General features: G+C 48.8%; 1 protein-coding gene across 1 annotated transcript in view; it reads left to right on the forward strand.

The window, feature by feature from the left end:
* The window catches only part of CRTAC1 (cartilage acidic protein 1), a 604,943-nt gene that overhangs the window by 311,273 nt on the left and 276,304 nt on the right, over positions 1–17,366 (forward strand). The window contains exon 6 of the mRNA XM_089662389.1: positions 6,683–6,839. Coding sequence (XP_089518515.1) covers positions 6,683–6,839 — 157 coding nt within the window. The remainder of the gene's footprint in view (positions 1–6,682; positions 6,840–17,366) is intronic.

The following is a 17,366-nucleotide window of genomic DNA, read 5'->3' on the forward strand; positions in this document are numbered from 1 at the left end:
GTGTCCGGACTGGAAGGGGGGGAAAGTGTCCGGACTGGAAGGAGGTGAAAGTGTCCGGGCTGGAAGAGGGGGAAAGTGTCCAGACTGGAAGGGGGTGAAAGTGTCCGGACTGGAAGGGGGTGAAAGTGTCCGGGCTGGAAGGGGGGGAAAGTGTCCGGACTGGAAGGGGGTGAAAGTGTCCGGGCTGGAAGGGGGGGAAAGTGTCTGGACTGGAAGGGAGGGGGGAAGTGTCCGGGCTGGAAGGGGGGGAAAGTGTCTGGACTGGAAGGGGGGGGAAAGTGTCCGGACTGGAAGGGGTGAAAGTGTCTGGACTGGAAGGGGGGGGGGGGAAGTGTCCGGGCTGGAAGGGGGGGAAAGTGTCCGGACTGGAAGGGGGTGAAAGTGTCCGGACTGGAAGGGGGTGAAAGTGTCCGGACTGGAAGGAGGTGAAAGTGTCCGGGCTGGAAGAGGGGGAAAGTGTCCAGACTGGAAGGGGGTGAAAGTGTCCGGACTGGAAGGGGGTGAAAGTGTCCGGGCTGGAAGGGGGGGAAAGTGTCCGGACTGGAAGGGGGTGAAAGTGTCCGGGCTGGAAGGGGGGGAAAGTGTCTGGACTGGAAGGGAGGGGGGGAAGTGTCCGGGCTGGAAGGGGGGGAAAGTGTCTGGACTGGAAGGGGGGGGAAAGTGTCCGGACTGGAAGGGGTGAAAGTGTCCGGACTGGAAGGAGGTGAAAGTGTCCGGGCTGGAAGAGGGGGAAAGTGTCCAGACTGGAAGGGGGTGAAAGTGTCCGGACTGGAAGGGGGTGAAAGTGTCCGGGCTGGAAGGGGGGGAAAGTGTCCGGACTGGAAGGGGGTGAAAGTGTCCGGGCTGGAAGGGGGGGAAAGTGTCTGGACTGGAAGGGAGGGGGGGAAGTGTCCGGGCTGGAAGGGGGGGAAAGTGTCTGGACTGGAAGGGGGGGGAAAGTGTCCGGACTGGAAGGGGTGAAAGTGTCTGGACTGGAAGGGGGGGGGGAAGTGTCCAGGCTGGAAGGGGGGGAAAGTGTCCGGACTGGAAGAGGGGGGGAAAGTGTCCGGACTGGAAGGGGGGAAAGTTGAAGTGGTTAAAAATATTCTTCCCAAATATATTGACATATATTTGATATACTACAATTTTGGCCGTATTCAATATATTTCAAAATATATTTAAATATATTTTGAATATATATATATATATATATATATATATATATATATATATACTGCATGTTGAAATGCATTTTTATAACAAAATATATGAAAAATATTTTAAAAATACAAATCTACATTTTTGGAACGCATTTAGAAGTATATGTAACAATATATGTTTTTATATGTTAAAAAAAAAACTGAAGAATATATATTAAAAAAAATATTTTTAAAAATATATTTATTTGTAAATGCATTCCAAAAATGTAGATTCCAGATTCCAATAAGCCCCCCCGCTAGCAGACCCCCACAACCACTGGCCATGGTTGTGGGAAAGAGGCTCTTGTCCCCATCAACATGGGGACAAGGTGTTTTGGGGGGGAGCTACCCTGCCCCAAAGCACCCCCCCATTTTGAGGGTATGTGGCCTGGTACGGTTCTTGAGAGGGGGGGGCTCTCGCTCGTCCCTCCCCTTTCTTAACCTGTCGGTCTGCATGCTCGAATAAGGGTCTGGTCTAGATTTTGGGGGAGACCCTCACACCCAGGGTCATTAGGGGGCCCCATGAGATGCCCCTGGTACCTTTCATAGGCTTTTTTGGGTGTGGTTTGACTTTGGGCGAGGACACGGGCCCCATGATCCCCTATTGCCCGGGGGCCCCATGAGTTGTCAGTCCGCCCCTGCTCACGCCATTTTAAAAAAAAAGTGGCATGGGGGTTCCCCTCAAAATCCATACCAGACCCGAAGGGCTTGGTATGGATGGGAGGGGGAACCCCACATTTTTTTTTAAATTGCCGGACAATGCCGACAATTCTTTTTACATTCAGTTGTCAGCGGGGAACCCGGCTGACAGATGAAACAATAAAGAATGTTTTAGTAGCAGTGCGGTCTCAGACTCAGATGCGGTAAGTGAAGTGTCCCCTCTGTTCATGGTTGAACCTTCGTTATGTTTGACCGTGAATCAAGCGGGGGGGGGGGGCGGTTCGGCCCATCACTACTCACAGTGTCCCTGGATACTTCCAATGTCAGGCAGACATTTCTCCCATAAACTCCAGATCCTGAGTGAAATCCCGTAGCCTTGCTTCACACCGATGCGCTTTTTAAATGCATTCTGCAGAAACGCAGTACAGTCCTCGGGGTCTAGTTCACATCTGTGCATTTCAAACAGGTGCGTTTTTTTTTGGAAAGGGTCAGAGACTTTTTTCCCCTCAGCAGATTGCATATTATAGTATGGAAGATAGTGAGCGCTCCTGTAAAAGCAGCTGCTAAAACACCAAAAGGTACCAAGATAAAACCTTCAATGGAATCAATAAAATGTGGGTGTAGCGCTGAATGATAAATAATCAATAAAATTACCAATAAAAGGGTAACCTGTAAGAATGTAAAAATGTATAAATAAGTCCGCTAATAAAGTTCAAATGTATAAAATCCCAGGATAGTGAAGTCAGCAGCAGATAGACTCGTGACACCAACCAATAGTTAAAGTGTGCACTCACCCGAAGCGCATGGATAATGCGCGTATAATATAATGACCACCAAGGTATCTGTAGAGGCAGGATAATTAGGTGAACTTCCTTCTATGGTGTAATCATCAAGATATACAGACGATATTTTCTTGCTATTTTGTTGCAGTCTTTAGCCCAGTCCAGTGATGTCATGGGTCCTTTCAGCAGTAGCAATGGGTGGTCCTTCTCCCTGTACATTGGGGCCCGAATCCGGCATTGGAGTACTCAAAATAAGTCTCTGAAAACAGGTGTAGGTGTCTGAATGGAGCTCCAACCTCATTCTCCTTGCATATGGCATGTCATAGACTTCAGTGGCACCAAAACCTCAAGTGTTGCCTTTTTTTTTATATGTTTTGCAATATTTTATTTCTGGCTAATAGGGAAGTCTGAGAGTTCTGGTCCTGCAGTGAGACTTCCAGGCGACTTTACACTCACTTGCACTACAGTCGCATCAAAGTAGTGCAGGAACCTTTTATGTGTCCGAAGTCGCATGGTTTGTAGCTGATAGTTGCGTAGGATGGTTCTGCTGGTGTAGTGAGACTTTGATGCAACTTTACACCCTGTGGCACTCAAGTCGCATCAAAGTAGTGCAGGAACCTTTGTGCCCAAAGATGTAGGTTAGGGTTAAGGGCGAGGGTTGGGGTGAGAGATCGGGTTAGCAGTAGTTGTTAGGGTTAGTGGTAATTGTTAAGGGGAGAATGCTGATCTTAATGTTTACCTTTAATCCTAACCCTAACATTTAACCCTAACACTAGCCCTTAATCCTAACCCTAACATTTAACCCTAACACTAGCCCTTACCGCTAACCCTAACACTTAACCCTAACACTAGCCCTTACCTCTAACCCTTCATTTAACCCTAACACTAGCCCTTAATCCTAACCCTAACATTTAACCCTAACACTAGCCCTTACCTCTAACCCTTCATTTAACCCTAACACTAGACCTTACCAATAACCCTTCATTTAACCATAACACTAGACCTTACCTCTAACCCTTCATTTAACCCTAACACTAGACCTTACCTCTAACCCTTCATTTAACCCTAACACTAGACCTTACCTCTAACCCTTCATTTAACCCTAACACTAGACCTTACCGCTAACCCTTCATTTAACCCTAACACTAGCCCTTACCGCTAACCCTAACACTTAACCCTAACACTAGACCTTACCGCTAACCCTTCATTTAACCCTAACACTAGACCTTACCGCTAACCCTTCATTTAACCCTAACACTAGCCCTTACCGCTAACCCTAACATTTAACCCTAACACTAGACCTTACCTCTAACCCTTCATTTAACCCTAACACTAGACCTTACCTCTAACCCTTCATTTAACCCTAACACTAGACCTTACCGCTAACCCTTCATTTAACCCTAACACTAGCCCTTACCGCTAACCCTAACATTTAACCCTAACACTAGCCCTTAACCTTAAAACTAGCCCTTAATCCTAACCCTAACACTTAATCCTAACACTAGCCCTTACCTCTAACCCTAACATTTAACCATATCCCTAGCCATTACTCCTAACCCTATACTTAACCCTAACATTTAACCCTATCACTAGCCCTTAACACTAACCCTACATTTAGTCCTAACACTAGCCCTTACCTCTAACCCTAACACTAGCCCTTAACCCTAACCTTACATTTAACCCTAACACTAACCCTTAACCCTAACCCTACACTTAGCCCTAACACTAACCTTTAATCCTAACCCTAACATTTTCCCTAACCCTACCATGCTACTTTGGAAACATAAAGGTTCCTGCACTACTTTGATGCGACTTTGTGACTTTGATGCTACTTGAGTGCCAGAGAGTGTAAAGTTGTATCAAAGTCACATCAAAATCGCACCACATGGACAGGACTGGGATACTTTCCTATTAGCCGAAAAAAGGTGACTTTCGTCACGTAAAGGTTCCTGCACTACTTCAATGCGGCTTTACGTCTGGAGGAAAATAAATGTCATCTCCAAACACGGAAAGGTTTCTTCACAGTAAGAGCTGTGAGAATGTGGAATAGACTCCCTCCAGAGGTGGGTGTGGCCAGCTCAGTGGATTGCTGTAGGAAAGTCCTGGATCCTTTCTTGGATACACAGAATATAACTGGATATAACATTTATAGGGAAAGGTGATCCAGGGAATATCCGATTATTGATCCCGGGAATATCCGATTATTGATCCCGGGAATATCCGATTATTGATCCAGGGAATATCCGATTATTGATCCCGGGAATATCCGAATATTGATCCAGGGAATATCCGATTATTGATCCAGGGAATATCCGATTATTGATCCCGGGAATATCCGAATATTGATCCAGGGAATATCCGATTATTGATCCAGGGAATATCCGATTATTGATCCCGGGAATATCCGATTATTGATCCAGGGAATATCCGATTATTGATCCAGGGAATATCCGAATATTGATCCCGGGAATATCCGATTATTGATCCCGGGAATATCCGAATATTGATCCAGGGAATATCCGATTATTGATCCAGGGAATATCCGAATATTGATCCCGGGAATATCCGATTATTGATCCAGGGAATATCCGAATATTGATCCAGGGAATATCCGATTGCCTCTCGGGGGATCAGGAAGGAATTTTTTCCCCTGCAGGAGTAAATTGGATCGTGCTTTGCTGGGATTTTTTTTGCCTTCCTCTGGATCAGCTGTGGGTGTCGGATTATAACTTTTTTTTTTTTTTAATGGTTGAACTGGATGGACTTTTGTCTTTTTTCAGCCAGACTAACTATGTAACTTCAGTGCTATTTGAGTGCCAGAGACTGTAAAGTTGCATCAAAGTTGCATCGGATTTGCACTACATGAACAGAGCTGTTATATTTTCCTATTCGCCAAAAAAACTTGCAAAACGTATGTTCAAAAATGCAAAACACGCCAGAAAAAGCATCAACTGCAGCTTGCATGGATGTGAACCTAGCCTTAATCAGTTCCAGCCAGGGGCAGACTGACAACTCATGGGGCCCCTGGGCAATAGGGGATCATGGGGCCCCTGTGTCCTCACCCACACCCAAAAAAGACTATGAAAAAGCCAATGAAAGGTACCAGGGGCATCTCATGGGGCCCCCTACTTACCCTGGGCCCTCGGGCAGTGCCTGAGTGCTCGAATGGTCAGTCCGCCCCTGGTTCCAGCAAGTTTTCAGCAAGACAGGTCCCCCAACTCTAGCAAAGCTGGGACCTCCATGAGTACATGTAAAATTACAGCTGGGCTGCCCAGGAGGGCAGTGGCCCCTCAGGCTGGGAACTTCTCCCCCTAGACAAGAACTGGGCTGACTCAGGCCCCCGACTATTTATGTGCTCCCCAGCCACCTGCTAGGCATCCTCCCCTAACGATTGGCCAAGACCATTTAAATATTCAGGCTGTGGGTTTGCCTCTTCCAGCCCACTACATTCCAGAATCCTCCCGAAGGCAGGGGGAAGCAGTCGAACCTGCAGCCAGCTAGACCCAGAGCAGCCTAAAGCAATCCCAAACTGCTCCACCAATCACAGGGGAGCCAAAAAGAGCTAAATGTACCTGACCTATCTAGGTGGGTGCTACATCTGAAAAAAAGGAATGTTCCTATAATGTGTGAGCCTGGGACAGGAATTGAAGAAACTAGCAATTACCTACAATGCAGTTTGTATTATCAGTAAATTCTTCGCCGTAGAGCCGGTAATATTGCAGCTCAGGAAGCATCGTATACACACAGATGTAAATTCGCTGGTGATCTTTTTTTTTTTCCCGAATTAAAGCCGTTAAAATGTTTTATCGTTAATGATGAAAAATGAAATTGGAATGAAGAAAGATGTCTTCTCCTTCTCCCCTCATTTCCTGCCATAGGATGCTGGCAGAGCCCGGGGCGGTAAATGTTGGGTTATTGCTTGTGTTAATAACGCTCCTAATGCGAAGTGATCGTCGCTCAGCGGTAATCTATGACTCTGAGAAGACTTGGACCCGTCTTTTTTTTTATATTTTTATATTAAACCGTTCCTACAATGTCATCTCTTTCTGCTCCTCCTTGTAGGGTACGGGAAGATACTCCATCTACATCGCAAACTATGCCGATCGGAGAGTGGGCCCCCACGCTTTGATTGAACTTGATGAGGCCGCCAGTGATGTGTCGAGGGGAGTCCTGGTCCTCTCCAATGTGGCGGCCGAAGCCGGAGTCAATAAGTATACAGGTATGAATGATGGTTCCAATTTTTGTTTTTTTTCCCCTGTATTTGCAGGTTTTTGCCGGACGTAGCACCCTCCTAGTGTGGGATGCTAGGCAAATCTAGTTCTTGGCTCCTTCTGTTGTCAAGGAAGTGCTGATTGTTTGCTCTGGTCTGTTCAGGGTCTCAAAGGCAGGGAGTTTGATTGCTTCCCACGTCCTGTGGAAGAAGTTGGAAGGTAGTGTGAAAGACCCAACCAGGACAGGGCTTTTGGAGGGGACTGCAAGCTAGCCTCTTGCCTACTGACCATGGCCCTGGCATCTGAGGGGGCTGTACTCTTTGGTGTGTGCCTGGGGGGACCTAAACTTGAATCCAAAGTAAATTGCTCCAAAGGTCCCCCCAGGAACACACCAAAGATGCCAGGGCCATGGTCAGTAGGAAAGAGGCTAGCCTGCAGTCCCCTCCAAAAGCCCCTGTTCCGGTTGGGTCTGTCACGGGGAGATTCAAATGACCAGCCTGAATATTTATCATGGCCTGACCAATCCCTGGAGGGAAGTGTCCAGAAGGTGGTTTGAGAGGTGATAAATGGTCTAGAGACCTGGAGAGATTGTTCTTTCCTCCCCAGGGGGGTTCCAAACCTTGGGGGGGGGGGTGCTGCTGCCCCTCTGAGGCAACCTGTGGACCGTGTAGCTGATTTTGGAGACCTCCGCTGTGGCATAGATGATAACCTCAAGCAATATATTTGGAGGGGCTGGCTGCAGGACTTCACCACAAGGGATCTGATCTGGGGAAGGATTGTCTTCCTTACTGGACCATGTCTGAAGGAAGCTGGAAGGTGTGCAGCTGTCCTGGAGACTTGTGAGCAATGACTCTGAGTGGCGATCCCTGGTGACTGAGCATTTTTGGGAGGTAGGTGCCAGAGGTAGCTATGAACTAATATGGCTCTCATAGGGTCTCAGAGTACTGGCCATTTCCCATCCTCAGCAGAATCCTGGAGCGTGAGCCTAGAGAAGAGTGTCCTCCAGTTTACTGTGCAGCGTTTTGGAGTATCCCATGCCCTAACCCCTCTCCTGTTTAAAGTTCTTCAAGCAATAAATATCAAGAAGACATCCCATAGACTGAGTTATTGAACCTGATGTGTAAGGACCGGTACTTGTGGGGACGGACAGCTTCTTTACTATTAGGGGAGAGCCAACTATACGGGGGTAGTTCTACACAATACTCAAAGCATTGGCTGAGGTTACAGGGCACCTAATATCCGGAATGAGTACATAATAATACATAGAAGCAATTCAGAATATATGTATTAATGCATAATGTACCATAACATACTGTATATACCACCTTAGCACCCAGGGAAGGGGATACCCATGGGTATGTCCACAAACCGGGTGATCAGCAATTTTCATTAGATTTTTGTATAGGGGTTAAGGGTTGGGTGTCACTAGTGTCTAAGAAGGGCAGAACATGGATACAGGGCATGGGGTTTCGGAAGCATACTCATACCAAAGGTATAAGGAAAAAGTGTGGCAACCCAAAAGAACAGTCAGCAGAGAGAAGAGAGCCTCTCAAGTATTCAGGTGAAATTCATAATTGTTCCCAATAAATGCACGCAGCCGTATGAGCTCCTGATTCTTCCCTGAGGGCAGAAGTAAGGTGTTCCATGCCCTGTATATCATTCACTCTGGCAAACTGTAGGTGGGGTTTGTTATTTCCGTGTACTTGGTATGTAAGGCTTTGCAGCATTTAGAAGGTGGATAAGTAGTAACTTACAGTATTGTTTGCTTGACATACTGTATATATTTTTCTTTCTTAAGACCTCTTTGGTCCAGTCATGTGGTCCATCTTGTCAGCCAGTGAGAGGAGGTAATGCTCAACACTGATGTGAATGCTGGGAGTAGTGATGTTACTCAAGAGAAAAAACTATAATTCTACCACTTTTCAAAACTCTGGTTTGGCCACATCTTGAGTATGCCGTCCAACTCTGGTCACCAGTCTTTAGGAAGGACATGCTTGAACTGTAGAGAGTCCAGAGAAGAGCAGCAAATAATAAAGGGGCAGGAAGATCTCAGTTATGGGGGATTGAGGACCTAAGTTATGGGGAATAGAGGAGCTCAGTTATGGGGGATGGAGGATCTAGGTTATGGGGAATTGCGGAGCTCAGTTATTTTGGATGGAGGGCCTCCATTATGGGGAAGGAGGACCTCGGGTATAGGGGATGAAGGACCTCAGGTATGGGGGATGAAGGACTTCAGTTATGGGGGATGGAGAACCTCAGTTATGGGGAATGGAGGATCTCAGTTATGGGGATGGGGGACCTCAGTTATGGGGAATGGAGGATCTCAGTTATGGGGATGGAGGATCTCAGTTATGGGGATGGAGGATCTCAGTTGTGAGGGATGGAGGAGAGGATCTCAGTTATGGGTGATGGAGGATCTCGGTTATGGGGGAAGGAGGCTCTCAGTTATGGGGGAAGGAGGCTCTCACGTATGAGGGATGGAGGATCTCAGTTATGGGGGGATGGAGAACCGCAGTTATGGGGGATAGAGGAGCTCAGTTAAGGGTGATGGAAGATGTCAGTTATGGTGGACGAAGGATCTCAGTTATGGGGGAAGGAGGATCTCAGTTATGGGGGAAGGAGGATCTCAGTTATGGGGAAGGAAGATCTCAGTTATGGGGAATGGATGACCTCAGTTATGTGGGATGGAAGACCTCAGTTATAGGGGATGGAGAACCTATTTACTATGGAGGATAGAAGAGCTCAGTTGTGGGGGATGGAGGAGCTCAGTTATAAGGGATTGAGGAGCTCAGTTACGGGGGATGGAGGATCTCAGTTATGAGGAATGACTACAAGCATTAAACGTATTCTCGCTGGAGAAGAGACACTTAAGAGGGGATATGATATGGATATACAAGTATCTCAATGATGATTCTAGCATGGGGTGGAAACTATTTAGTCTCAGGACGCTTAAGAGGACACGTCACCACTCAGTGAAGTTGGAGGAGAAGCGGTTTAACCCTAAACTGCATAAGGGGTGTCAGAGCTATAAGGATGTGGAACTCTCTTCCACAGGTGGTGGTGTCATCTTAGTGAACGCAATATACAGGGATATGGGAAATGGTAGTGACAGAAACACACACACAGGTTGGAATGGTTAGACTGGTGTCTTTAGTCAACCACCAGCTATGTAACCCATGGGCTGCTTTGGCTCATTCTTCGTTGGCACTCCCTCTTATCCACTGCAGCTGCTACTGGCTGACATGGGAGATCTTGTGACCGGACCGGAGCAGGCTGTAAACTGGTCGTGTTAGCCGAGACACTATCAGTGTGCAATCGGTGGTGATGTGCCAAGTTTACGATACCACAGCCAACAATCAGATTGTGCCATCATCGAGGTAGACCAATCAGACAACTGCTGAACGGTTGCACTCCTCGCCTAATGAAATGCACACAATATCCTCGTAATGAGATCCTGCAGACAAGTCCGGATGAAAGGTCGAACATATCCTCTCCTGCAGTGAATTCCACTTAATGTCATTTTTAGAATATAATGCATATTAATGCCTTTACTTTGAGCTGAATCAGCACGAATTTCACACTGATTGTCGGTATTTGAAATGGACTCGTTTTATTGCTTTTATGCAGCAGAAGTATATTTCCACATAGGAGGTCACGCTGCATTCCCGTATATTCCTCTGCCCCGTATATTCCTCTGCCCCGTATATTCCTCTGCCCCGTATATTCCTCTGCCCCGTATATTCCTCTGCCCCGTATATTCCTCTGCCCCGTATATTCCTCTGCCCTGTATATTCCTCTGCCCCGTATATTCCTCTGCCCTGTATATTCCTCTGCCCCGTATATTCCTCTGCCCCGTATATATTCCTCTGCCCCGTATATTCCTCTGCCCTGTATATTCCTCTGCCCCGTATATTCATCTGCCCCGTATATATTCCTCTGCCCCGTATATTCCTCTGCCCCGTATATTCCTCTGCCCTGTATATTCCTCTGCCTCGTATATTCCTCTGCCCCATATATTCCTCTGCCCCGTATATTCCTCTGCCTCGTATATTCCTCTGCCCCGTATATTCCTCTGCCTCGTATATTCCTCTGCCCCATATATTCCTCTGCCCCGTATATTCCTCTGCCTCGTATATTCCTCTGCCCCGTATATTCCTCTGCCTCGTATATTCCTCTGCCCCGTATATTCCTCTGCCCCGTATATTCCTCTGCGCTGTATATTCCTCTGCCCCGTATATTCCTCTGATCAAACTGCACAAACGGATTATTTGTTTCCTTTCTTTTATGTGATTTGTTTTTTACTTTTTTCTTTTCTTACCCTTTGACTTCCTGTGACCTTTTGATTTCTTTTTCACCCCCTTCCAGTCCGGACACTTTCCCCCCTTCCAGTCCGGACACTTTCCCCCCCTTCAAGTCCGGAGACTTTCCCCCCTTCCAGTCCGGACACTTTCCCCCCCTTCCAGTCCGGACACTATCTCCCCTTCCAGTCCGGACACTTTCCCCCCCTTCCAGTCCGGACACTTTCCCCCCCCTTCCAGTCCGGACACTTTCCCCCCCCTTCCAGTCCGGACACTTTCCCCCCCTTCCAGTCCGGACACTTTCCCCCCCTTCAAGTCCGGACACTTTCCCCCCTTCCAGTCCGGACACTTTCCCCCCCTTCCAGTCCGGACACTTTCTCCCCTTCCAGTCCGGACACTTTCCCCCCTTCCAGTCCGGACACTTTCCCCCCCTTCTAGTCCGGACACTTCCCCCCCTTCCAGTCCGGACACTTTCACCCCCTTCCAGTCCGGACACTTTCCCCCCCTTCCAGTCCGGACACTTCCCCCCCTTCCAGTCCGGACACTTTCCCCCCCTTCCAGTCCGGACACTTTCCCCCCCTTCCAGTCCGGACACTTTCCCCCCTTCCAGTCCGGACACTTTCCCCCCCTTCTAGTCCGGACACTTTCCCCCCTTCCAGTCCGGACACTTTCCCCCCCTTCCAGTCCGGACACTTTCCCCCCCTTCCAGTCCGGACACTTTCACCCCCTTCCAGTCCGGACACTTTCTCCCCTTCCAGTCCGGACACTTTCACCCCCTTCCAGTCCGGACACTTTCCCTCTCTTCCAGTCCGGACACTTTCACCCCCTTCCTGTCCGGACACTTTCACCCCCCTCCAGTCCGGACACTTTCTTCCCCTTCCAGTCCGGACACTTTCCCCCCTTCCAGTCCGGACACTTTCACCCCCTTCCAGTCCGGACACTTTCACCCCATTCCAGTCCGGAGACTTTCACCCCCTTCCAGTCCGGAGACTTTCACCCCCTTCCAGTCCGGACACTTTCCCCCCTTCCAGTCTGGACACTTTCACCCCCTTCCAGTCCGGACACTTTCCCCCCTTCCAGTCTGGACACTTTCCCCCCCTTCCAGCCTGGAGACTTTCACCCCCTTCCAGTCCAGAGACTTTCACCCCCTTCCAGTCCAGAGACTTTCACCCCCTTCCAGTCCAGACACTTTCACCCCCTTCCAGTCCGGACACTTTCCCCCCCTTCCAGTCCGGACACTTTCCCCCCCTTCCAGTCCGGACACTTTCTCCCCTTCCAGTCCGGACACTTTCCCCCCCTTCCAGTCCGGACACTTTCCCCCCCTTCCAGTCCGGACACTTTCCCCCCCTTCCAGTCCGGACACTTCCCCCCCTTCCAGTCCAGACACTTTCCCCCCTTTCAGTCCGGACACTTTCACCGCCTTCCTGTCCAGGCCAATTTTAAGCTTTCATGACAATTGCGCGGTCATGCAACACTGTACCCATATTAAATTGTTAGCATTTTTTTGAGACAGATAAAACTTTATTTTGGTGGCATTTATTCACCGCTGGGATTTTTATTTTTTTTTTGCTATATAAGTGAAAAAGTCCAAATATTTTGGGAAAAAGCGTTTTTCTTATAAAATTTTGCAAATAAATAATCTTTCTTCATAAATCTCGGCCAAAATGTATTCGGCTATCTTTTTAGTAAAAACAAAATAACCCAAATTAGTTTATAACCAAAAATTATAATTTTTCAAACATTTTTTTGACATTTGTTTTTTTATATATTATTATTATTTATGGGTTTGTTTTGTTTTTTTTACATACTGTCACGTTAGCAGTGCGGTGTCACCATGGTGACACTGTACTGCTTGTGGGGGGTGATGAAGATTTTTTTTTTTACACTGATTACTTTTACACCCATAAAGGCTGTAAGAGGAATCATTTCTCCTTCTCTCTGTCTGCATTCCTGCAGCCATTGAGAAATGATGGACAACACCTTGACACGCTTCACTGGGCTTTTGTTGTGGCATTGGCACAGTAAAGGCTTCTTTCTGGCAACTAGAAGAGAACTGTATGGGGGCAGCCAGTCTAATGTACCCCCCCTTGTGTTATAGAGTGTCAGGAGATTAATAGAAGAGAGACGTATGGGGGCAGCCAGTCTAATGTACCCCCCCTTGTGTTATAGAATGTCGGAAGATTAATAGAAGAGAGACGTATGGGGGCAGCCAGTCTAATGTACCCCCCCTTGTGTTATAGAGTGTCGGGAGACTTATAGAAGAGAGACGTATGGGGGCAGCCAGTCTAATGTACCCCCCCCCCCCTTGTGTTATAGAGTGTCGGGAGACTTATAGAAGAGAGACGTATGGGGGCAGCCAGTCTAATGTACCCCCCCCTTGTGTTATAGAGTGTTGGGAGACTTATAGAAGAGAGACGTATGGGGGCGGCCAGTCTAATGTACCCCCCCTTGTGTTATAGAGTGTCAGGAGACATATAGAAGAGAGACGTATGGGGGCGGCCAGTCTAATGTACCCCTCCTTGTGTTATAGAGTGTCGGGAGACTTATAGAAGAGAGACGTATGGGGGCAGCCAGTCTAATGTACCCCCCCTTGTGTTATAGAGTGTCGGGAGACTTATGGAAGAGAGACGTATGGGGGCAGCCAGTCTAATGTACCCCCCCCCCCGTGTTATAGAGTGTTGGGAGACTTATAGAAGAGAGACGTATGGGGGCGGCCAGACTAATGTACCCCCTTGTTTTACAGAGTGTTGGGAGACTTATAGAAGAGAGACGTATGGGGGCAGCCAGTCTAATGTACCCCCCCTTGTGTTATAGAGTGTTGGGAGACTTATAGAAGAGAGACGTATGGGGGCAGCCAGTCTAATGTACCCCCCCTTGTGTTATAGAGTGTTGGGAGACTTATAGAAGAGAGACGTATGGGGGCAGCCAGTCTAATGTACCTCCCCCTTGTGTTATAGAGTGTCGGGAGACTTATAGAAGAGAGATGTATGGGGGCAGCCAGTCTAATGTACCCCCCCCCCCTTGTGTTATAGAGTGTCGGGAGACTTATAGAAGAGAGACGTATGGGGGCAGCCAGTCTAATATACCCCCCCCCCCCTTGTGTTATAGAGTGTCGGGAGACTTATAGAAGAGAGATGTATGGGGGCAGCCAGTCTAATGTACCCCCCCCTTATGTTATAGAGTGTTGGGAGACTTATAGAAGAGGGACGTATGGGGGCAGCCAGTCTAATGTACCCCCCCTTGTGTTATAGAGTGTCGGGAGACTTATAGAAGAGAGACGTATGGGGGCAGCCAGTCTAATGTACCCCCCCCTTGTGTTATAGAGTGTTGGGAGACTTATAGAAGAGAGATGTATGGGGGCAGCCAGTCTAATGTATCCCCTTGTGCTGCAGAATGTTGCAGACCTGTATTAGAGTGATGTATAGCTGTGTGGTTATAGATGAGGTTCTAGTCCTTCCCAACGTTTATGGAACTAAACAAAACTTTGGCTGGAGTTTGCACTTCTTTCATATGTTTTATTGGTTGGTTTTATTTTGGCTTTTCGGATTCCGATAGCTGACATGTCTAGGGGAGGCCTACAATGAGATTTCCCTCTCTTTCCATGAGTTGGTCCCGTTATTAGTCATGGCTATGGACGGCCTCTTTCTTTCATACAATATGCGTCCCGTTGGGACCTCTCCTTTAATACAGGTTGTATGTCTGTATATAGTTACTGGAGCTCTATAATCTTTGTCAGACAGAAATACAGAAATACAAATGGCTTAAATACCTTTCATGAGATGGATTCTACAAGGTGTTCCGAAAGCTGAGCCGGCTGTAAATGGTGCGTTTAAATCTTCCCAGAGCTGCCATGATTGATCTGGACTGTAAGGGCTTTGCAGCTCCAGGCGTTGCAGTACTTCATGTTCAGAACTTCTTGTCCCAAAGAATTTACAATTCTGCAGCATTAACTCGGCAGCGTCTCTCCTGGATATACAAGATCGTTCTGCCATTTTTATTATCTGTTTCCGTATAGTGACTTCAAGGTGGAGAGGGCCACCAACACGCTGCCATTGGAGCTTGCTCTAAAGTAGAAGAAAAGACCAAGTCCAAGTTTTCTTGAAAATGTTCCCTCCCCCTCCCCCTCCTCTGACCTATCTTGCCTCACCTGCATAAAAAAGATATACTTCTCTATTTTGAATCTGCCCCCCTCCAGGCTCATGATGCCTCAGCTCTGGCTGAAGAGATAAAAGATGTCGCCAATGGCTGGGCTATGGGAGCCTATGGGTGATGTCACTGCTCCTGGAATTCACAGCCATTGCTGAGCGCTCCCCAGGGCCGTGGATAAGAGGGTAGAACCAGTCCTCCTGTATGGGGCCCGGGCCAGCAGGGGAGCCCAGGCAGATGGGTGAATTGGATATGGGCAGGGAGAGTGATCGGCACGGTGGTGGTGGGGCAATTACTGAAACTGATCCCCTGTATGGCTCTCTCTGCAGCAGCTGAAAGTCATCTTCTTCTCCTCTCCCCCTCTCCTCTGGCTTTCAGCTGCTGCAGAGAGAGACATACAGGGGATCGGTTCCAGGAATTTACCAGCCCCTTCCTTTCCTGAATGAACACAGAGATGGTGATCAGTGTGGCTGGGGGAGCAATTACTGGAACTGATCTGCAGGAAGGGGGGTGACAGTGCCTGGTAGGCGAGGGGTGACAGTGCCCGGTGGGCAGGAAGGGGGGGGGCAGTGCCCTGTAGGCAGGAAGGGGGTAGAAGTGCCCGGTAGGCAGGAAGGGGGGGCAGTGCCCGGTAGACAGGAAGGGGGGGTGACAGTGCCTGGTAGGTGAGGGGTGACAGTGCCCAGTGGGCAGAAAGGGGGGGCAGTGCCCGGTAGGCAGGAAGGGGGTAGAAGTGCCTGGTAGGCAGGAAGGGGGTGACAGTGCCTGGTAGGCAGGAAGGGGGTAGAAGTGCCCGGTAGGCAGGAAGGGGGTAGAAGTGCCCTGTAGGCAGGAAGAGGGTAGAAGTGCCCGGTAGGCAGGAAGGGGGTAGAAGTGCCCGGTAGGCAGGAAGGGGGTAGAAGTGCCCTGTAGGCAGGAAGGGGGTAGAAGTGCCCGGGAGGCAGGAAGGGGGTAGAGGTGCCCGGTAGGCAGGAAGGTGGTAGAAGTGCCTGGTAGGCAGGAAGGGGGTGACAGTGCCTGGGAGGCAGGAAGGGGGTAGAGGTGCCCGGTAGGCAGGAAGGGGGTAGAGGTGCCTGGGAGGCAGGAAGGGGGTAGAGGTGCCCGGTAGGCAGGAAGGGGGTAGAGGTGCCCGATAGGCAGGAAGGGGGTAGAAGTGTCCTGTAAGCAGGAAGGGGGTAGAAGTGTCCTGTAGGCAGGAAAGTTGTAGAGGTGCCCTGTAGGCAGGAAGGGGGTAGAAGGGCCCTGTAAGCAGGAAGGGGGTAGAAGGGCCCTGTAAGCAGGAAGGGGGTAGAAGTGTCCTGTAGGCAGGAAGGGGGTAGAAGTGCCCTGTAGGCAGGGAGGGGGTAGAAGTGCCCCATAGGCGAGTGGTTAACCTGTTCCCGCTTGGCCAATAGCAAAATGACAGTTGAGCGGGACTCTTGTCGATCCGGGTTAGCATCATATGATGTCCTTTCTGGGCGCGCTTTGGCGAGATCTTTCACCGGCTGTGTACCGGCCCCTTGCCAGTATCATGTGACCTGCTGTGGCCAATCACAGCAGGTCACATGACACTTTTAAACAATGGATGGCTTCCTTTCATGCCATCCATTGTATACAATGGTGTCACTAGCTGTGATTGGTCATAGTGCTCACATGTACAGACTGGGCCAATCACAGCTAATCGCAACAAAAAACCTGAATGAATCGATTTCATGCAGCTGAATGCTTGCTTTTAGCAAAGAAATCCCAGCCAGGTACCCAGGGGAGTGATAGAACCCCTGTGGGGGAAAGGTCCCTTGTAACCCCAGGAAGGGGTCTCCTTAGTCCTGGGTCCATAGTTGGTGGGAAGGAGGCTGGCCCCCAGGGCCCCTCCAAGAGCCCAACACATGGTGGTTTCCATGACAATGTTAATTCATTATTTCTGGAGATGACTTACAGTATGCACCCCCGCTAGTCCAACCCACAGAGAGAAATAGAATGAGCGGATTGGATGATATGGACGGGAGTAACGAACAGAACAAAATTAATTTTGGATTCATCCGTCATGTTAGGATTCAGAGATTCTGATGGATCCGCCGCCATCCGACCCGAATAAGTAGGAATCATCTTATG

The sequence above is a fragment of the Staurois parvus genome, unplaced genomic scaffold, assembly GCF_062004578.1.
Source record: "Staurois parvus isolate SC_StPar_1 unplaced genomic scaffold, SC_StPar_1.0 ptg001463l, whole genome shotgun sequence".
In the NCBI taxonomy this organism is placed as follows: domain Eukaryota; kingdom Metazoa; phylum Chordata; class Amphibia; order Anura; family Ranidae; genus Staurois; species Staurois parvus.